A 22,585-nucleotide genomic window follows, 5' to 3' on the forward strand; every position below is an offset into this window, starting at 1 on the left:
CCATTTGTTATTATTATTCCTTTAATTTGACCAGAGAGAGAGAAAGGAAAAGAGAGAAAGCAAGCCACCAGGTCTGGGACTCAAACCATGGTCGGCCTGGTGGGAATCTAGCGCCTCTAACCACCGCGCCACCTGCCGGCCCCAATTCAATATATATCTTAAACATAATGAGTTAGCAGTCAGATAATGACAGTGAGCCCTGAAACCATAGCATAGAGGTGTGGATTTTTCTCTGCCCGAGTAGCTTATCCTAGGCACAACCCTTCTTTTAGCCTTAGTTTTCTAAATCCAGAAAATGAGAACAGGAATGTCCATCTCTTGCCAAGAGAGAACACAGCCACACCAGCTCTAAGTCCAGAAGCCCTTTAGGAACCAGGGACAGAAAACGTATACATTCTAACATTTTTGCTTCTTTCTTTCTTTTTTTTTAATTTAAGTTTTTATCATAAGAGGAGTACACTCACTGGGGAGAGAGAGTGAGAAATCACCCCCTAGGGGGCATAGCCATGCAGCAGTCCCTTCACCTTCTTTCTCTTCTTGGGATTTTGGACACACATGCATATGCACCTGGCATGATTTTTAAGCCACTGGGTCCAGAACTCCAGCCGCAAAGTTGGCCATGTAGGATCCAAGTGCCTTAACCTCCACACCACCTGATGGCCTATCCCTGTGTGTTTCTCAAGCCTCCAGGTTCAGGACTTAAACTGCAAAGATGGCCATGGAGGATCCAGCTGCCGTAACCTCTACACCACCTGCTGGCCCTCTGCTTCTTTCTGAAACTGAAAGCCCTGAATGACTAAGGCCACAGGCAATGAGCTTACTCAAAGGGCAGACTGGTTGGAGGCACGTCAGCACCACTTCATTTCCAGGATGACCCACTCCTTTTCACACTGAAGCCACAGGGTAACCATGCTCCCCCTGAGATGTTCCATTTACGGTTTCACAAGCCTGGCTACAAATCGTCCTAAGTCGCAAGTTGTCATCGTGTGTTTTCGAAAAGAGGGACACTCCTTCCCCTGCCATCCAGCCATGGACGAAGCCACAGACGTTTATTGAGCACTTACTATATTCCAGGCACTGTGAAAAGTACCGCACAGTAAACCGCAGCCTCTCGGGCTCTGCTCTTGTTTACAGACTCTGCACTCAGTTCAGCCCGCTTGGATATACATCTGCTTGAGAGTCAAGAGGGGAAGACGGTGCTGTGATGATGGCTTGCATTTGCACCACAGGAGAAAGCCCAGCTGGGAGTTCAAGTTCAACACCCCACTGCTAGCCGACTGGGAAGCTCCAGGTAGTCTCTTCCCTCTGCACCCCTGCCTCATCTGAATCAGAGCACCTGATCCCTGATGATCCATGACTCAGCCCCCAGGCCTTCGCATAGGCTGTTTCCACAGGCTGGGTGCCTCTTACCCATGCGTCCACCTGACAACCTATGAGTCTTCCTTCAACTCCTTTTTTAGTGGCTGCTTCCTCCATCAGACACCCAGGCACAGAACTGCCCCCACTCTGTCAGCAGCAAATCATGCAGTACGGCCTCAGCTGCTCCATGTCTGTACCTGTCCCCGAGGAGAGACCCTCCCCTCCCAACATAATAACAGTAATAATGGCACTCTTGGAGCCCAAAGTGACAAGTCTTGGGACAAGTCTTTGCCTAAGTAAGAGGCTGGGCTCCTTCTGTTCAGGCCTCAACCCAGGAGGTTGGATGTGCCTAGCGTGACCCAGCCAAGGAGAACGTCTCTCTCCCTCAGGACCCTGTATCAGATGAAAACTGATCTTACTGTCTTTATTCAGGTAAACGTTATAGGGTAAGTGTTGCCCCCATTTTACAGACAAGACAAGCTGAGGTCCAGAGAAGTCAAATAACCAGTCCCCCAGCCAAAGTCACGCAGCTAGAAGATGGCAGAGTTGAGACTCAGAATCAGCTCTTCAGACTTCAAAATCCACATCCCCTTACAGGGTCTGCAGGCACTCAGCACGCCATGTCACACGGTGTTAGCCTCCTCGCGGCTCCTCTCAGCTCCTCACAGTGTACGGTCCACTGTGAGTCCTCAAGCGACTGTGGGTCACAGATACATGCTGTGCTCCGGTGGAAGATGGGAAAGGAGCGGCCTGAAGATGGCGAAGTGGTTACGTCACTGGACTCCCACATTGCTGACCACAGTCTGAGTCCCGGACCTGGTGGCTTGAAATCCTGGGAGGAGACTGGAGAAGGGATTGCAGCGTGGCCATCCCCCCTGGGGAGTGATTTCTCACCTTCCTTCTCACTGTCTCTGTCTCTCTGTATCTCTCTCTCTGGTGAGCTCATGCATCCTATGGCAAAAAGAAAAAAAAAATGGTGAGAAAGGAGATCAGCCTCCAGGATCCTGCCTTGGGGATCAAGAGAGCTTTAATAGACATCATCTCACCCAACAGCTGACAGCCACAGCTCAAGAGGCCACCGTTAGCCACCCACCCGCCACAGGCGCTGTTGTTCTTTTTATAACTTTAAGCAGCTGAACCCAGCTGGGCCCCACGGCAGCCCCACCTTCGCAGATCCGTGGGCCTCTGGGAGATGATTTTTGGCAAAGCCTCGAGGTCAGCTGGCCAAGTCAGCGCTGGGAAGCTGGGAGGTTGTGGGATGGGAACCGGGTCAGACATTCCTTTCCGGGCCCCTGACTCAGTCACCAGATGGCTACTTGGGGCCAGTGGAGCTGAGCAGAGGCCATAGGCAGGGGGCCACAGAGAGCCACAGGAAGACAAGGTCATGGAGAAAGCAACGCGTAGAGGATCAAAGCACGGCGTGAAGGGCCTAAATCTAGAATGAGCTAAAAAAGGGACTCTAGATTGCACGTTATGAGAGGCAAAACCAGGGCCTGAGCTCTGCGCTCCCCAGAGTCCACTCCCTCTGGCCAGAGGAAGCTTCCTCCCACTCGGAAGTGACTGACTGCTCTGAATTATAAAACAGGTCCACGTACCACCAAGGCCCCTTGCCTAGAGAGCAGCTGAGAAGAGACGCTCCCTCTCCGGAGGCAACCACACCAAGAACGAACACTCTTACTCAGGTGTGAGCACCGGTCAAAGCAGGGAGGTAAAAGCAGACCTTTGAACCCTGACAGTGACTTTTGTAATGGAAGGTCGCCATTGTCAAGGTCCAGAAAGCCAAAAGCAAGACCCAGCTTAGATTTGTTAGTCGTCTGAAGAAATGTCAGTAGTGAGGTTCAGGTCATCAACCTCCTGGGAGCAGCAATGCCCCCCTGCTTCTGGTTTCAGCAGTTCTGTGGCTATTTCCGTTCATTTCAGACCCACCTGGAGCTACCGGCTTTGGGACTATTTGAGCTACTTCTTCCCAGCCTGCTTCCCACTTCACAGCCTCCTTAACAGTGAAGGACCCTTACCCCAGCCATCACCCACCACTTACGTTGGAGCATTTGGCACCAGATCCATGGGGTCCTCATACATCCCCCACCGCGGCCTCCACAGGGCTCTTCCAAAAAGCCTGTCACCATCACTAGCAACAGAATAGACAAGAACACCTCTCAGTGCTAAAACTCAAGAGCTCCGAAGGGTATGAGATGTGTTCTTGTCTATTCTGTTGCTAGTGATAGAAAATACTAGAGTCTGGGCAATTTAGGGGAATAGAGGTTGTAGATCAGCTCACAGTTTGGAGGTCTAAGGACTGGGGGCCATAGCTGGTGAGGGGCTCTGGCTGCATTGCAGCACGCCAGGGGCAAGAGAGCGTGTGCTCGTGTGTCCCTGTCTTACTCCCTCTCCCAATAGGCCTGTTGGTCTTCAATAAGATGGGCCTGCCCTGATTATCTTAATTTTTTCCCTAGTCTCTCTCTCTCTTTCTCTCTCTCTCTCTAGTTTGTGCCATAGGACACACGTACTTACAGAGAGACGGGGCAGGGGGGAAGAAGGGGGCGGAGCGGGATCCAGCCATCTGCACCACCACACCACCTGGCTGGCCCAGTGAGGGTCTTCATTCTGATCCCCTCCCAAAGGCCCCACCTTTCAATACCACAGTTGGACGAAGTTTTCACCCTCTTACTCCTGTCACACCTAAATATCAACACCTACATTTGGGGAGGATACATTCAAACCAGAGACCCCCAAATTCATGTGTTTCTGATATACAAACTCATCCTATCAGTCCCAAATGTCTTAATTCATTCCAACACAAACTCAAAAATCTCAAGTCTCATCTGAGACTCAAGGCGAACACCTTCCAGCTGTAAGCCTGTGAAATCAAAACAAATGATATGCTTCCAAAATCCAGTGGTGAACTAGCATATGATAGAAATTCCCATTCTATGAGAAGAAAGGCGTAACAGGCCTAAAGCAAGCCCCAAACCCAAGGGCAGACATCAAGTCTTAGAAGCCCAGAACAATCTCTTCACTTCATGTGCCATACTAGGGCGCACTGGGACAGGGCTTAAGCTCCAGAGCATCAGGCAACCTGGCCCCCAAGGCTTTTCTGGCTTCAGTCTGCACTTCCACTCTCTCCGTTTGGAGTCAGTCTTGTGCCTACAGTTTTCCCAGCTGGTGTCGTACCCGGGTAGGTCTGCAGTCCTAGGGTCTGGAGGGCAGTCCCCCTGCAGATCCAATAGGCCTTGCCCTGGTGGCAACCCTGCAGCAGTTCCAACCCCACATTTCCTTAGTGGGAGCCCTCTATCGTGGCTCTACCCCGTGACAGCTCTCTACCTAGGCCCTAGGTTGTCTAAGACATTATCTGAAATTTAGGAGGAGGCTTCCACATCTCCACAACTCTGAAATTTGCAAAGCTGCAGAATTACCCTTATGTGCATGCCACCAAGATCTCCCATTTACATGTCCCAGAGCAGGAACCCTAAGGACCTGGGGCAATGCTTCCCAAAACATTAGGTGTTGAGATGCAGTTGTGATGGGATTAAGAGGATAAAAGCTTCATCAGACTATGGTAACAGAACATGCACAAAACCTACACCCAATTTTTTTTTTTTTGAGAGGTTTTTGCTATAAGGCATGTGCATTCACCAAAAAGACAGAGAGACAGAGAGACAGAAAGCGAGAAATCATCCCCCCAGGGGGCATGGCCACACTGCAAGCCCCTCTCCTCCACTCTCCTCTTGGGATCTTGGGCACACATGCACACGTGCCTGGTGTGATTTTAAGGCACCCGGTCCAGGACTCAGACCTCGGTCAACTACGTGGGAGTCCAGCAGCATAGCCATTACACTAACTGCTAGTCCCACCAAATTTTTAAACTATATAATCCGAGGGTACCAGAGAGAAATTGGAGACCTACCATTTTTTAACATAAATATCAGGAAATTAGGAGCTCAGTGATGAGTAGAAATCAAATTCTCACAGACACTGGAACGTCACTTGGATGTGGATAAATAAATAGACAGTTGGCTGAGCTAGCTGCCTTTTTTTTTTTTTTTTCATTAAAAAATATTTACTGTTGGGACCAGCAGTTAGCCTAACAGCTATGTCACTGGACTCCCATGTAGTCGACCGCAGTTCAAGTCCCGGACCCAGTGGCTTAAACTCACGCCGGGTGTGTGTGCGTGCGTGCCCAAGATCCCGAGAGGAGAATGGAGGAGAAGGGATTGCGGCGTGGCCATCCCCCCTGGGGGGGGGGGATTTCTCACTTTCTGTCTCTCTGTCTGTCTGTCTGGTGAGCACACATGCCCTATAGCAAAAACCTCTCCAAAAGAAAAAAAGTTTACTGTCATCTATATTCATTGCACATCTTTGTGGGGAACAGTATGAGTTTTCAAAGCATGTACACAAGTTCGGTCCTTGCTTTGCCATTTGTTGGCTGGGTAAGGTTGGGCAAGTACTTCTTTTGCTGAGTTTCAGTTTTTTTCATTAAAAAAATAAATTAGGGGGGCCAGTAGGTGGCATGGTTGGTTAACTCGAACATGGCTGACCATGGTTTGAGTCCTGGATTCAATGGCCTGAAAATCACACCTGTGTGTGCATGCCCAAAATCCCAAGAGGAGGATGGAGGAGAAGGGATTGTGGGGTGGCCCTCCCTTTTGGGGAGTGGTTTCTCACTTTCCCTCTCTCTGTCTCTCTCTGGCAAGTGCAAGTGCTCTACGGCAAACAGTGTTTTTAAGAACTGGGGTAACAATATTCCACCTACATTGTTAGGTGTAGATGAAACAGCACGTGTGGCACTCTGTGAACTGCAGTCTGGGCTCTACAAAATCCAGAGAGCGAATCACGGGAGCCAAATGGGAAAGCTGTCATTTAACCAGTGTCACGGGGCCACTAAGCAAATGCACAGTCCTAGAAGACAATCTGGGGCAAGAATGAAGTAGAGAAAGGAGAGGAGATGAAAGGCGAGCAAGAATGAAAGGGAACACAGAAAGGACAGGAGAGAAGGGGGAACGCGATGTCTCTAGTTCCTAAGCACCAGATGCATTCCAGGGGACTCCTGTAGTTAGACATCCTTATAGTAATCCTCATTATTCTCATTAATTGAAAGCAAAACAAGGGCCAACTCAGTAGCATGGCAGTTGGGTGCTATGCCTTTGGAGCCAGATCTCCCATGGCTGACTGTGGTTCTAGTCCCAGCCTGGCTGCTTGTGCATGTGTGTCCAAAATCCTGATGGGATGAAGAAATGCAGAAGGGAAGACAGAGTGACCATGTCCCAATGGGGGCGGGGGGTGCTTTCTTCTCTTTCTCTCTCTCACTCTCTCGCTCTCTCGCTCTCACTCGCTTTCCCTCTGGCAAACACGTGTACTCTCCAGTGATTAAAACAAAACAAAGCAAATGCAGGTCTCTCAGTTTGTTCCGGCTGCTATATCAAAAACACCACAGATTAGGTGACATAACAGAAATGTCTTTCTCGTAGTTGTGGAGGCTGGAGGTCTGAGACCAGGGTGCCAACATGGTTGAGTCCTGCCGAGGGCCCTCTTCTGGTTGTAGATGGCTGTCTCCTCACTGTTCCCTCACATGGTGAAAAGAGGGGAAGAGAGCTCCCTGGGGTCTCTTTGTAAGGGCACTAATTCCATGCATACAGGCTCCACCCTCATGACCTAATTCCCTCTCAACAGCTCCACCCGCTGGTACCATCACATTGGATTTAACACAGAAATTTAAGAAGGGAAGACAGAAATAGTCAGTCATTGCAGCGGGAGCTTCTTCCACTGCTCATTCCTACCATGTGCTCATCAGCAGTCTAGATTCCTGTTTTATTAACCATTAGAGATTAATATGGTGGGATGAGCCTCAAATCAAGGGTATTACAAATGCCTTCTTCATGTTGCCTAAGTTGGACCAATCTCAAGTGAAAATGTTGAATTTGTAATTACACAATCTTGCTCATAGCTATTTCCAGCATGGCACAGATCCCTGTTAAACAGAGAAAAATGTCCTCTTCATCTAAAAGTAGGAATTAACTAGTAGTTGCTACGCACCAGAGTGCTTTGAGTCTTTTGGGAAAAAAAGAAATAGAAAGGATAAAATAATCTAGCACATAGTAGGTAATCAATAAATATTGAATGAAAGAATAAAGTTCAACTATCGGGGCCGACAGGTGGCATGGTGGTTGAGGGTGCTGGACTGCCACGTGGCTGACCATGGTTCAAGTCCCAGACCTGGCGACTTGCTTTCTCACTTTCCCTTTCTCCCTCTCTCTCACTCTGTCCATCTCTGGTCAAATTATAATATATTAATTAATAAATAAATAAAGCGAGATAAAAATAATTAGATTAAAAAATAAAGTTCAACTATCACAGAATAATCTTCCTTAAAGGTGCCCCCATGACAAAATACTAAGACTGACTGGATTAAACACAATTAGATACGTTAAAAAATAAAAAGTAAGGAAACTTCAAAGGAGCCAAAAACCCAAAGAAGTAAGAACTAGAAGGCAAAGCAGGCTGACCAGTGATGGGTGCCTGAGGACACATGCCTGGCCAGGAAAACCAGAGCCTCGGGGCTATAAGGACAACACGTGCAACAGCAATAAGGCCTACGCAGCTGAAAAGTAGGGGATCGGAGCTGAGACCGTCCCATGTGAAGCCAAATAAATACTCGAAGGGCGCATACTGCCAATGAAAGGCTCAACTATAAAAAGGATCTCTGTACTGGAAAAGGGTGTTAAGAAAGAAACTTGTTTCTCCCAGTCTCAAATCCAAGTAGAAGGACAGTCTCTCCTTAAACGTCATAACCACAAGCCTGCCTTCCCATACATTTGAAGTTCAAGTTGACGTCACTTGTCCCGGGCAGCACATGCCAAGCCAAAATATAAACACAAATAGGTCTGAGCTGGTAAGACTGGGCGGTGCCTCAGAGCAGCAGATGCAAACCTCACTGCAGGGAGGGAGTGAAAATGCTGGCTGCAACAGCACGACCAATCAGAACATCACGGGGCCAGATGGTGGTGCGTTGGTGAAATGCAGCGCTCTGGAGGAATGCCATACGGGAAAGTCACCGGTTCAAGGTCAGAGACCTCCCGTGTACTCCAAGCACATGTGGGCCAGGACCCAAGCTGGCTAAAGCTGGGAGTAGATCTCAGCATCGAGACCTGTCAGGGGTACCGCATCTCTGTCTCTCTTTCTCTGTCTCTGTGTCTCTTTAACTCGTAGAATAAATAAATGAAACTTATTTTTTAGGGGCCTACAGGTGGTGTGGTGGTTAAGGCACTGGACTCCTGTGTGGCCAACCACAGTTCTAGTTCCAGACTCAGTGGCTTGAAAATCATGTCAGGGACATGTACATGCATGCCCAAAGTTCCAGGAGGAGAAGGGTTTGGGGTGTGACCATCCTCCCTGGGGAGCAATTTCTTATCTTCCCTCTCTCTGTCTCTCTTGGGTGAGCACATTCTATGGCAAAAACTAAACAAAACAAAACAAATACTTATTTTTTAAATTAAGTAAAAACTTTATAGATCACAACTGTACATGTTTTAATTCTTTATTTTATTTATTTATTTATTTATTTTTGGAGAGTTTTTTCGCTATAGGGCACATGCGCTCACCAGACAGACAGAGAGAGACAAAGAGACAGAAAATGAGAAATCACCCCCCAGGGGGGATGGTCACACCGCAATCCCTTCTCCTTCATTCTCCTCTCGGGATCTTGGGCACGCACACACACGCGCCCGGCGTGAGTTTTAAGCCACCGGGTCCGGGACACAAACCACAGTCGACTACGTGGGAGTCCAGTGACATAGCCATTACGCTAACTGCTGGTCCCATGTTTCAATTCTTCATTTGCATAAAAGGACCTAACAAGGACTTGGGTAGGAATCAGTCCTCTATAAAAGACCTAATCCTGAGACCAGCAGACAGCATAATGGTTACGTCGCTAGACTCCCATGTAGTCAACCACAGGTCGAGTACCAGACCATTCTCATCCTGTTCTGCTTGGTTACTTTTCTAGCACTGATGAGGAACTGAACCTCAGATTAGTATAAATGACGACCAGACCTGGTCTTCATGCCCACAATATTACAGAGGAGGAAATGAAGTTGGCAGTAAGACAAGTCCAGGCCTTCCACTCCAGCCCTCTTCCCAAAGCAGCACAGCAGAGCTTGACCCAGTGGCATGACAGTCAGTCGCATCCCTGACTGACATCAGCTGGTTTCACTCATGGCGTTCATCCAATCTGCCCCTAGTCCCAGCCAGCCCTGGATCCTGGATGAGCCTGTTTAATTGTGACAACACAGCCTAGACCCAATATATGTAATAAGTTTTAAAAACCATGTGTCATTAAGATTATTGCTAATAAAATCGATATTCATGATATTAAAAAAAAAAACGCACACCAGGCACGTGTGTGAGTGGCCATCCCCCTGGAGGATAATTTCTCGCTTTCTGTCTCTTTGTCTTTATCTCTCCAGTGAATGCATGCACCCTACAACAAAAATCTCTTAAAAAACAAAGACCCAGCCTTTTTGAATTTGGGGAGACGGACTTAGGATTGAGCTGTACCACTCCTGCCTCCTTGCTGAATAGTCATGCAATAAACCTCCTTGAGCAGTAACATAGTTATTGATAGTAAAGGAAACTACAATACAACTAAAGATACTGGACAAAAATAACCCCCAGATGAAAAAGACGATTTTGGTTAATAGTATTCTAAGATTTGGGGCCAGCAGGTGATGTGGTGGTTAAGGGCACTGGACTCCTACATGGTTGACCATGGTTCAAGTCCCAGACCTAGTGGTTGACTTTCTCACTTCCTCTCTCTCTCTCTCTCTCTCTCTCTCTCTCTCTCTGTTCCTCTCTGGTCAGATTAAAATAAATGAGCAAAAAAAGTTAAATGAAATAATTCTTAAAAAAAAAAACAGTATTCTAAAATCTTTGTATCCTTAGGAAGAAGAGCAATAGTCAAGAACTTTAGACTTTGTTCAGAATGCATATTAGCATTGTTATGGGTAACTACTAGAAAATTAGAACTAGATGGTGCGATCCAGCTGTGGCATGGTGGCTAAGACAGCTGGATCCCACATGGCTAACTGTGTAGTTCAAGTCCCAGACCTGGTGGCTTGAAAAACACACCAGACACATATGCACGCATGCCCAAAGTCTTGAAGGAAGGAAGATATTGAGGAGAGGAGATTGCGGTGTGACCATTCCCCATGAGAGGCGCTTTCTCACTTTCCCCGCCTCTCTTACTGTGGTGAGAACACACACCCTCTGGCAATTTTTTTTAAAAGAAAAAAAATAGAGAGTATAAGATATAAACCACAGGATTTGGGGCAAAAAAGAAAATAATGTAATTTTTAAAAAATTCAGTTAAGGGTGGGCCGGCAGGTGGTATGGTGGTTAAGGCGCTGGACTCCCATATGGCTGAGTGTGGTTTGAGTCCCGGACCTGGTAGCTTGCTTTGTCACTTTCTCTTTCTTTCTCTCTGTGTCTCTCTCTCTGGTCAAATTAAAAAATAAATAAAATTAAATAAATAAATAATTTTTTAAAAAAAGAAATTCCGTCAAGGGGCCAGCAAGTAGCATGGTGGTGAGGGTACTAGATTCCCACATAGCTGACTATGGTTCAAGTCCCAGACCTGGAGGCTTGAAAATCACACTAGGCACATGTGTGAGCATGCCCAAAATCCCAAGAGGAGAATGGAGAAGAAGGGATTGCAGTGTGGCCATGTCTCCACGGGGTAATTTCTCACTTTCCCTCTTTCTGTGTTTCTGTCTCTCTTTCTCCAGCAAGTGATCATACCCTAGGGTAAAAATCTAAGGGGGGGGGGGATTTAGATGGTAAGTTCTGTGTTATGAATTTTTTATTACAATTAAACATAATAGTAGGGTCAGCCCTGTAGCACAGTGGTTAAGTGCTGTGTGAAGGAAGCCGGATCCCACATGGCCGATCACAGTTCGAATCCAACAATTTGAGAAATATGCTTAGAGCATGTCTATGTGTCCCTTAAACCCAGACAGAATGGGGAAATGGAGGGAAAAGGGTTGCAGCATGACCATGTACTATTTGGGGATGCTTTCGCTCTTTCTCACTCTTGAATGCACACACAAGTTAAACATATGTCTCCTGTAGCAATTTTTTTTAAAAAAGGAATAATTCCTTTCAAAGGAAACGTTGAAAAAAAGCAATTTTTAAAAACTGTAAGTAAGAATATATATACCTGAAAAAAAATTCAAAAGGGATAGTAAATAAGGGCCAGATGTGGTACAGTAGTAAAATGCATTCTGCGAGCCGGTCCGATATGGAAAGGTTCCTAGTTCAAGTCTGAGAACTGTCCTGAGTACCCAGGCATGTGTTTGCCCACCATCCAGAGCTGGCTAAAAACTAGGTGTGGGTCTTGGCATCTAGACTCCACTCGGGGTGCTGTCTCTCTGTCTCTTTTTCTCTTCCTGTCTTTCTCACTCATGGAAGAAAAAAGTAATAATAAGTAAAGTTGTGACAGCTCTATCAATACCAGACAAAATAGACATTTTGACAAAAAGCATTATTTGGAATAAAAATGGCCACTATGTAATGACAAAGAGTTCAATTCACCGGGAAGGGAAAAGGATACTAAACTAGTTTAATAGGCTGTCTCAAACTATGTAAAGCAAAAACAGAACCACAGTAGCAGGGAGAAATAAAGCCTGTTCTTATCAAGGAAGATATTTTTGAGAGAGAGATTTTTTTCTATAGAGTGCATGCATTTGCCAGAGACCCAGAAAGAGACAGAGAGATAGAAAGTGAGAAATCACACCCTCCCGGGGGGATGGACACACCGTAATCCCTTCTCCTCCACTCTCCTCTTGGGATCTTGGGCACACACTCATATGTGCCCAGCATGAGTTTCAAGCCTCTGGGTCCAGGACTCGAACTGCAGTTAACCATGTGGGAGTCCAGTGACGTAACCATTATGCCATCTGCTAGTTCTTCGAGGAAGATTTTAACATGACTTTTCAGTAACCTTTCAAGAGACCAAAGATTCGATCATAGAAGCCTACATCTAAAAATGAACAAATACATATTCTTCTCAAGAATGCAGAAACATTTATAAAAAAACTGAACAGTCAGTGGACTATGGAGAAAATGTCAACACCAAAGAATGGATGTCACATAGACAACATGCATCTATGTTAGAAATTTACAGCCTAGAAATAGTATTTAGAACCTCGTATGCTTGAAAATGTCAAAAGTACATTTCTAAATAACTCACAGTACACAAAAGAAAGCATAAAGAAATTTATACAATGTTAAGAAATTAGACAATAATGAAAATACCACATACCAAAACTTCAGATGCAGCTTAAAAGGTTCTTAGAAATGCAGTCTTGGGGCCAGCAGGAGTAGTGGTTGTTAAGGGCACTGGACTCCCACATGGCTGACCGCGGTTTGAGCCCTGGACCTGGCAGCCTGCTTTCTCGTTCCCGACTCTCTTTCACTCTCTCACTCTATCCCTCTCGGGTCAAGTTAAAATAAGTAAAGAGAATAAATAAAGTTAAATAAAACAATTCTTAAAAAGAAAGAAAGATGCAGAGCCTTTAAATGCTTAAAGTTCTTCAAAAATTAAGGATCTAAGGATTCAACTCAAGAAGTTAGAAAAAGAACAATAGAAGCCAAAAAAATGTTTTTAACATAAAAAAAAGGAAATGAAAAGAATCAAATCAATTAAATGAAAAATAATGATATAACAGGATCAATAAAGCCAAGGGCATATTCTGTGGAGAGAAATTAACACAATATATAAAAATATTTAGCAAGACTGATTTCGAAAAAAAAGAAAGTTATTTTAAAAAGCCTGTGATCAAAAGAAGGCAACACGTACTCAGAAAGATTCCTTTAAAAAGAAAAATAACACTGTAAACAAGTTTATGCCCACAAGTGTCAGATTTTAGACAGACTTGAAGATTTTCTAGACAAACTTGCCAAGACAGATACCAGGAATAAACAAGCCAACCAACTACAGAAGATCTGAGTAGAGAGAGAACTATTGAAGACTCAAACTCCGTCATTTCAAGTCTCTCGGACAACAGAAACAAATCTCCTGCACACTCTTCCAGAAAATGGAAAAACAAGATTCTTCGGCTCATTTTCTGAGACTGATGGGAAGTGAGCAGGACTGTGGGTAACACATACAAGGACTGAAGATAAGAATCTCAAGGTTTCACAAACCTGTAAAGAAAAAGGACCAAAGAATTATCACAGGATGAAGACAGTACTCACGACCGCATGGATCTTCAAAGCCAACACAGAATAAACACAACAGTTACCATCTAAACACTTGTTTCATTAAAGGCCTTTTAGATTACAGTTCATGGGTGCTGATTATGTAAGAGGTACTGTTTCTATAAGCCCATGCAATCAGAAGCAGTAGCTCCCGCATGCATTCCATGTAGAGTATCTTAGTCTGTTCCTGCTGCTATAACAAAATACCTTCAATACAGACCAGCAGATGGCATAATGGTTACATCGCTGGAGTCCCACAGTCAACCACGGTTCAAGTCCCGGACCCGGCAAGCATGTGTGCATGCATTCCCAGGATCCTGAGAGGAGAATGGAGGAAAGGGGATTGCGCCATGGCCAACCCCCTAGGGGCGATTTCTCGCCTTCTGTCTTTCTGTCTCTCTCTGTGTCTCTGGCCAGAACATGTGCCCTATAGCAAAAATCTCTCTTTAAAAAAATACCTTCGACTGAGTAATTCATAAACAAGAGAAATGTATTTCTCACAGTTTGGGAAGCTGGGAAGTCCAAGGTCAAGGTGCCAGTAGATCCAGTGTCCAGTGAAGGCTGGCAGAGATGCTGCATAGGTGGCACTTCCTTAGTGTGTCATCGACAGCAGAAGAATGGAAGGGCAGACAGGGATTATCTCCAAGCCCTTCCCCCCCTTCATACCCCATATACCTTATCGTTCAAAATTAAAACACAACGGTATTGAGAAACTTTACTAAATCTCATAATATAATAGACTGACCCTTCTCTGGATAAACAGCAATCTAAAATAAACCTTCTCTAGAAGCAGACAAAATGAATAAATAGTACCTGAACTAAGATTCGATTTTGTTGTTTTAATTTAATTCAAAGCTTTGCCACAGCTGAGGTTGATCCAAATCCTGCCGTACTGATTTCTACCAAGCCAAACGTGGGGGAACAGGCAGCAAACTTCACAGTCGAACACACTGCCTCGTGAGCCATGAAGTCAGCCATGTGAGACCCAGCCAGCTTCACCTCTGTTCCTCCTGCTGGCCCACAGCAGCTTTCTTTTCTTTTTTTTTTTTTTTTTTTTTCCCTCCAGTTTTCAGTTGTTTTTTTTTTTTTATTTTTTTTTATTGTTGTTTTATTTTGTTTTCCTGTATTCCTGTAGGGCATTTGTACTCCCCAGAGAGAGAGAGAGAGAGAAAGGGGAAAAGAAATCACTCACAGGGGATGGGCGAGGGCGTGGGGAAGTGGGGGGATGGCTACACTGCAATTCCTTCTCCTCCATTCTCCTCCTGGGACTTTGGCCACACATTGCAAATGTACCCAGTGTGTTTCTTAACCCGTCGGGTCCAGGACTTGAACTACAGAGTCAGCCATGTGGCATCCAGCACTTTAACCATCACACCACCTGCTGACCCCAGCAGCTATTATTCTTAGTAGCCAAAAAGTGCGAACAATTCCAATATCCATCAACTGGTGACGAAGTAAACTAAATGTGGTATGCCCATACAATCACGTTAGTCATTAAAAAGAAATAAAATCCTGACACACGCTACAACATGAATAAACCTTGAAAGTATTATGTTAAATGAAATCAGCCAGACACCAAAGGTCACACATTGTGTGATTCTACTCGAACGAAATGCTCCAAGCAGGAAAACTCATAGAGACATAAAGCAGATTAGGGCTGGGGGGGCGTGCGGACTGTCCGCGGCACAGGGTTCTTCTGGAAGTGATCTAAACTGACGATGCTGATGGTGGACATACTGAGAACCCTCTAGGTCATAGACCACATCTTTTTTTAACGTTTTGCTAGAGGATGCATGTACTCACCAGAGACAAAGAGAGAGACAGAGGAAAGTGAGAAATCACTCCCCCTCCTGGGAGGGGATGGCCATGTGCAATCCCTTTTCCTCCATTCTCCTCTTGAGATGTAGGGCATGTACACCTACTCACCCAACATGATTTTCAAGTCACAGGGTCCAGGATTTGAACTGTGATGTCAACCATATGGGATCCAGCCTCCTTAACCTCCACACAGCATGCCAGCCCTACCAAATGTGTTTTAGGTTTATTTATTTCTTCTAAGAACAAGAGAGACAGAAAGAGAGTACACTTAGCAGTGCCTGGATGCCACAATCCACCCCCAGCTTCAGCTGGCTCCACATCATGGGCACACACAAGTCCTGAGTACCCAGGGAGGGCTCCTTCAGTGAATCCAGAACTTTCTCAAGTGAGTCAGCCTCGCAGAGCAGCACACTCCCGCCGAGCCACTGTCCAACCCCAGAATCATATTCTTCAAATGAGCAAATTAGATGGTATATGAATTGTATCTCAATAAAACTATTAATATAAAAAATGCATAAAGGGTCAGCCCCATTGCCTGGTGGTTAAGGCAGCTGGATCCCACACAACTGACCCCATGGTTCAAGTCCCAGACCTAGTGACTTGAAAAACGGCCAGGTACATGTGTATGCATGCCCAAGATCCCGAAAGGAGGGAGAGACGGAGTAAAAGGGGGTTGCTTTCTCCTCCTCCTCTCTGTCTCTCTCTGGTGAGTGCACACACACCCTCTTGCACACACACACACACAAAGTATAGATGGGGTCTGGCGATTGGGCAAGTGTGCACTTGCTGAAATTTGTGTCTCTGAGGAAAAGCGAATGCACATTTCCAGCAGCGAGTCTCAGCTGACAGGACACTGTCATCAGTTACAACCCAAAATGGCTGTACACGCAACGTCCCCACAGCTCTTCAACAGACTCTCCCTCCAAGCCCGCCACCACCATCATCTGACCATGAACTGTTTCAGAAGTCGTTCGAAAACCACTAAAGGTGCCCTTTTGTCATTAGTCAGAAGGGTTCTGAGAAGTCCCAAAGTCCTCTCTTTCATTTAATCGATGGGGAAGGGAAGGCCCAGAGAAGGGTTAACGATCTATGGCCAAGAGTCACCAGCACGTTTCTGGGGACGCTGGGACTAATGCGCTTTTGGAACCTTGCTCTTCTCTTCCTACAGTTTTTCGCAGGGTTTCCATGTCCTCAAACTGGCCTTCCCAGCACGGGCAGGAACTGAACACCTCACAGCCTCACATCTATGCCAGGCCACGAGCGGGAGCTAGCAGGGGTGAGGAGGGCACTTTCCGGCAGAGGGGAGGCACAGCTGAAAGGAAATCATGGGGCCACCTTCTGAGAAGGCAGGGTGGGCCGTGTTCCAGTAAGAGCAGGGACACAGGGAGAGAATGAGGGATGACCCTTGAGACGTGACCCAAGATGCGGTGTCACCTGTGGTCTGAGGTCTGTGGCTATTTGTTCCCATCACGTACACAGTTGGAGGTGAGAACAGGGCCCCCACTAACCCAGTTACCCCCACCTCAGAACCAGTGTGATTTTGCCCCCCAGAAGTGGCCTTCTGAGTCACTCAACCCATGGAAACCTCACCCCTCCCTGACTTCAGACAAGGCAAAGGGCGAGGAAGACCCGGGCCTCTGGTCCCACCTATTCTCAGCAATGCCTACAGCTCGGGCCGGACTGGGGGCTGGTGCAGAGGCCACTAGCTCTCCTCCCAAACTGGGGTGGGGCGCAGTAAACATGTTTGGGGTCCAGAGTCTGAGCTGGGGTGTAGATGCGGCAGGAAGTGGGCAGCAGGGTTTAGCACTGTCTTTGTTCTCTCCCCTGCTCAGAGACAAGGGAATGGTCATGGCTGCCCGCATGAAGCGAGGGCCGGGCATGTCGTGAGCACGTTACACGCTACTGATGTACCTCGCCTTCGCAGCAACCCCTGAGGGTCTACGTTATCAACCTACTTTTAGAGGAGGAAACTGAGGCACAGAGAGGCCACACAGCTAGGGCACAGCCAGGCCAGGCCTACCCTCCCAGCTCCTGACATCTTACACAGGTGACAGGCAGGAGGCAGGATGGCCCCGCTGGCCTGCGCATCAGCCCCAGAGCTGAACCACTTCGGCAGATGCGCCCCTGGCCTTCCAGCTGGCTTCCTGAGGGCTGTCAGCTGGGCCGGATGAGGAGGTGCTGACAGGGTGGGTGCTGGTGGGAGGCGGGAGCTCGAGGGCCTTGAGACCACATTTGAGGGCGGAGCAGGAAGCAGGTGATCAGCGGTCCAGGGGACGAGCAGTGGGGCAGGCCGCGTGGGGGGCTGCACCACCATTTCAGGAGCCTCTGGTGGGGAGAGGCATCTGGGCAGAAGCTTCTCCACACAGGACTCCAGGTAGGAGGGAAGCAGGGACTGGGGAGGCCAGGCCCTGGGCAGGAGGGAGTGGGTGGGTCAGACCATGGGGAGAGAGCTTGATGGAGCAGGAAGTGCCGTGGCCTGTAAGACAGGAGATCTGAGTTCCAGACCCTGCTCTGGTGCTGATGCTCTGGACAGCCCGAGCCCACCCTGGGCCTCAGTTTCCCCAACCATAAAACGAAGAGGTTAGGGTACATGGCCTCTAAGGCCTCTTCAAGTGCCCGCAGTTAAAGCTTCTATAAAGCTCGGGATCAGCAGGTGGTGTGGTGGTTAAGGGCGCTGGAGTCCCACATGGCTGACCATGGTTCAAATCCTGGACCTGGAGGCTTGCTTTCTCACTTTCCTTCTCTCTCCCCTGCCCCCTCAGGTCAAATCTAAATAAACAAATAAAGTTAAAATAATTATTAAAAAAAAAAAAAAAAAGCTTCTAAAAAGCTGGAATCAGGCTTCCTGAGAGTTAATACCCTGAGGCCGGGATGAGGATGGAGTTCCCTGGATCAAGTCATGATCCCTGTGCTGCATCCTAAGTGGGTGATCCATAGGTCTTTGGGGGATTCCCTTTCCCTCCTGGGGCCTGCCACGTCACCTGGAACTCACTGCTCACCCTCCAGGCAGGGCACAGCAGGTGCCAGCTCTCCACGGCACCATCTGGGAGACTGCTGCCACAGAGGCGGTGGGAGTGGGGTGGCCTCCAAGGAGCTCGGTTTGGATGGGGTACCCGGGGCACTCCAGATCATAAGCAAGTGTAGGTGAGGCCTCAGAGCCACCTCAAAATAGGGAAGAACCTTCTAGGCCATTCCAGAGTGGGGCAGGGAATGTCAAAGAGGAGACCTGAGCACTCGGAGGAAGTCGGTCGAATCCAAGCTCCAGAGCCTCCACACAGGCTCTCGGGGTTGCACGTGTCTCGGCAGTTTCGCCCTGGAGTTCAGACTGATCCCCCTCCACGAGGCTCTGAGGGAGGGGTCCGAAGGGCAAATGGGGAGAATAGAGATGATACGTGGCCTTGTCTCTTTCCCAGTTCTCTTCAAGACTTAGTGAGAGAGAGATTAGAGATAGAGGTAAATACAGAGACACAGGCAGAACGAGAGTCAGGGTGAGGAACAGGTGGTCTGTTCTGGGGCTAAAAATAAGACTTCTCCAGAAGCCAGGCTTCCTTAGGTCCCCAGACCCCTCCCCAAACCTGCTACTCTGTCCCTTCTTTGCTGATCAGAGCCCCCGCCCCACCAGCGGCTGTTATGTCCAGGGGACAGAGTTACCAGTGTGAATCCCCATTAGGCCTTAGACAGTGAAATCCTGGCAGAGGGCTCCTCTTGGCTGTGTGACCTTGGACAAGTCACACCCGTCTCTGGGCCCATCTGCGCAATGTAGGCTGGGCTAGGCCTGTAAAGACCACTGCAGCTCTGGTGTTCAGTGACTTAGATAAGCCAGCCCCCCCCACCACCTGCTAATCCAGTGTGAGTGCTAATCCAGTGTGAGTAAAGCCAGCCATCCTCTGCCTTCTGCCTACAGCTTCTCAGAGGCCAGTCACCTATCTGCAGCTCCATGGCCGCCAGCCGGCTCCTCCTGGGCACACTTCTCCTGCTACTGCCCTTGCCTGTCCCGGCCCCCTGCCACACGGCCACACGCTCAGAGTGCAAGAAGACCCACAGCTTTGTGCCCGGTTATGAGCTGGCTGGGGGAGGTGTGGATGTGACCAGCCTGCGCCACTCAGGCTTCTACCCTGTGGACACGCGTAGGTACCTGCGGCCCGACGGCACCTGCACCCTCTGCAAAAACGCCCTACAGCAGGACGCGCTTCAACTCCTGCCCCTGGCGCTCACCGACTGGCGTGCCCAGGGCTCTGGCTGCCAGCGCCAAGTGGTCAAGGGCAAAGCCAGCTCCACAGAGGCCGTGGCCCGGGAGGCTGCGGGCAGCATCACCAACAACTGGCAGGTCGGGCTGGATGTGACTCCCAAACCCAGCAGCAACGTGCACGTGTCCGTGGCCGGCTCGCACTCCAAGGCGGCGGACTTCGCAGCCCAGAAGACCCACCAGGACCAGTACAGCTTCAATAGCGACGTGGTGGAGTGTCGCTTCTACAGGTGAGAGCGGGGAGTCAGTGGCAGGGGACTTGAAAAAGGTGGTCTAGGAGCACTGGAATGGCAGATGGGGACTGGAAGGCTGCTTCCGCCAGGAGGAAGTCACAATCCTGGCTCTGCAGCCTCCTCCATTCTTGAGGACCGAATCTGGACGTGCCCAGGGAGACACCAGGCAGAGGAGGGGTGAGCAGGCACCCACACGGTGCCATTTAGGTCTAGTGAGTACCCAGTTCCTCTGTCTGGGCACTGCCAGCCTCCCCTGACGTCTTTCCTGGATGGGGACAGAGGCTTGGGGCCTGGCTAGACCCACTGTCCTCACTGCTATGTGACCTTGGGCATCTCACTTCTCTTCTCTGGGCCTTATTCATCCCTTGGAGAATATTGGCATCTGCCTGTCAAAGCCCCAGTGGTCACGGCCCCTGCCCCAGGGAATGGGGAGTCCATGCACCTAGACACGTGGTCTCTGCGCGCTGAGCCCAAGTCAGCTGCTCGGACTTCTCAGACTGGAGGCCACAGTGAGGCAGGGCACTTCCTCCTGAGCGACTAGAGTTTTCAGAAGCCCACGCACATGGAGCTCACTCCAGGCGGACACAATGAAGGCCACGTGATTAGGTTCCAAAGCCATGGGTGCAGTTCATGGCTTTTATAGTAAGAAGATTAAAAGGAAAATAAAATTTTGTTTTGAAAACGAAAAGGAGAAACTCCTTATACAAAGGAGCTCCCCTCCAGCTTCCCTGCCAGGTCAGTACCCAGAGCGTGGGCTTTGGAGCCAGCCTGCAGCCAGTCCTTGTCCTGCCCACTCGCATGTGACACTGGGCAATCTAGAGGCAGTGACTGAATGGGGAAAATACCACCCAACTAACGCGTCTCTCTCCCCTCCAGTCTGCACCTGGTGCACGCTCCCCCACTCCATCCTGATTTCAAGCGGGCCCTCAGGGACCTGCCCCCCCACTTCAACGCCTCCACTGAGCCCTACTACCACAGGCTCATCTCCAACTACGGCACCCACTTCATGCGGTCCATGGAGCTGGGTGGCCGGATCTCAGACCTCACCGCCCTGCGCACCTGCGAGCTGGCCCTGGAAGGGCTCACAGCTGACGAGGTCGGGGACTGCCTGGCCGTGGAGGCTGAGGTCAGCATAGGCGGCCGCGCCAGTGCCTCCGCCGAGTCCAAAGCCTGCGAGGAGAAGAAGAAGCGGCACAAGCTGACCACCTCCTTCCACCAGGCCTACCGAGAGCGCCGCTCCGAGACGGTCGGCGGCCACCACTCCACCTTTCAGGACCTGCTGTTCGGGAACCAGGCTGGGCCTGAGCAGTTCTCAGCCTGGGTGGCTTCGCTGTTTGACAGGCCCGGCCTGGTGGACTACAGCCTGGAACCTCTGCATGTGCTCCTAGAGAAGCAGGACCCACGGAGGGAGGCGCTGAGGCAGGCTGTGAGCAAGTACGTGACAGACAGGGCACGCTGGAGGGACTGCAACCGGCCCTGCCCACCAGGCCAGCAGAAGAGCTCCCGAGACCCGTGCCAGTGTGTGTGCCACGGCTCGGCGGTCACCACCCAATGCTGCCCGCGGCAGAGGGGCCTGGCTCGACTGGAGGTGATGAAATTCCAGGCAGCAGGTCTGAAGGGAGACTGGTTCACTGCCTCGGACGCCTACGTGAAGGTCTTCTTTGGTGGCCAGCAGCTGAGGACAGGCACCGTGTGGAACAATAACCACCCCCGGTGGACAGCACGGCTGGACTTTGGGGACGTGGTCCTGGCAACAGGGGGGCCCCTGAGGGTACAGGTCTGGGATGCAGACAACGGCTGGGATGATGACCTCCTTGGCACCTGCGACCAGACTCCAAAGTCTGGCCCCCATGAGGTGAAATGCCACCTGAACCATGGTTACCTGCAATTCTTCTACCAGGCCAAGTGCCTGCCCCACCTGACAGGGCCAACCTGCATGGAGTATATCCCCCAAGGGCTTCTGGGGGAGCCTCCAGGAAACCGGAGCGGGGCTGTGTGGTAGGAACAGTGAGCTCTAGCAAGCGAGCATGCTCAAACTCATATTCCCACTGGACAGTCGGAAAACTGACGCTTCAACCTTTTTACTGGGGTGGCAGACTTTATAGGCCAAGTCTCTCTGTCCAACTGCCTTAGCCCTCTAATACTCTCGAGCCCTACCCACAGCAAAGCTCCAGCCAGCAGCTGGTGCACAGAGCGGAGCACAAGTCTTGTAAGACCTTCCCTCACAGTCCTCCCGCACAGCTAGTCCTTCATCGTATTCAGTCTAAGCCCTCCTGCCCCATCTGCTCCGTTCGCCCTCTTCTCTGCCCACCATCCTTGCTGCTCAGATAAATCCAGGGTTGTCTTGACCTGTTCACTGTGTACATGGCTTGATGGGGAGTCAATAGTCAATAAATATGATGCAATGTGGACCATGCTGTGGAGTTGTGCCAGAGAGGAGGGGGACGATGCACCCCAGAGATAAGTGACCCACAGAAAGCAGGCAGGCAGGTCAGGTAAGTTAAAAAACAAGAAGGGGGGAAAAACTTTAAATAAACTGTTCTCACTTTTTTTTTTTTTAGTAATAGTACACCTACATTGGAACCAGCAGTTAGCGTAATCGCTCTGTCACTGGATTCCCATGTAGTCGACCGCAGTTCGCATCCTGGACCCGGTGGCTTAAAAAAACTCATTCCAGGCG

The 22,585-nt window shown here is 49.2% G+C and overlaps 1 protein-coding gene across 1 annotated transcript; it reads left to right on the forward strand.

Moving 5' to 3' along the window:
• Nucleotides 1-17,668: 17,668 nt before the first annotated feature.
• Nucleotides 17,669-22,319, forward strand: PRF1 (perforin 1). Its single transcript, XM_006142281.3, has 3 exons — nucleotides 17,669-17,800; nucleotides 19,331-19,902; nucleotides 20,782-22,319. Exons 2-3 carry the CDS (start codon nucleotides 19,364-19,366, stop codon nucleotides 21,905-21,907), a joined length of 1,665 nt encoding a protein of 554 aa, XP_006142343.1. The 5' UTR covers nucleotides 17,669-17,800; nucleotides 19,331-19,363; the 3' UTR covers nucleotides 21,908-22,319.
• Nucleotides 22,320-22,585: the final 266 nt, after the last annotated feature.

The sequence above is a fragment of the Tupaia chinensis genome, unplaced genomic scaffold (assembly GCF_000334495.1).
Source record: "Tupaia chinensis unplaced genomic scaffold, TupChi_1.0 Scaffold000072_1, whole genome shotgun sequence".
Classification (NCBI taxonomy): Eukaryota; Metazoa; Chordata; class Mammalia; order Scandentia; family Tupaiidae; genus Tupaia; species Tupaia belangeri.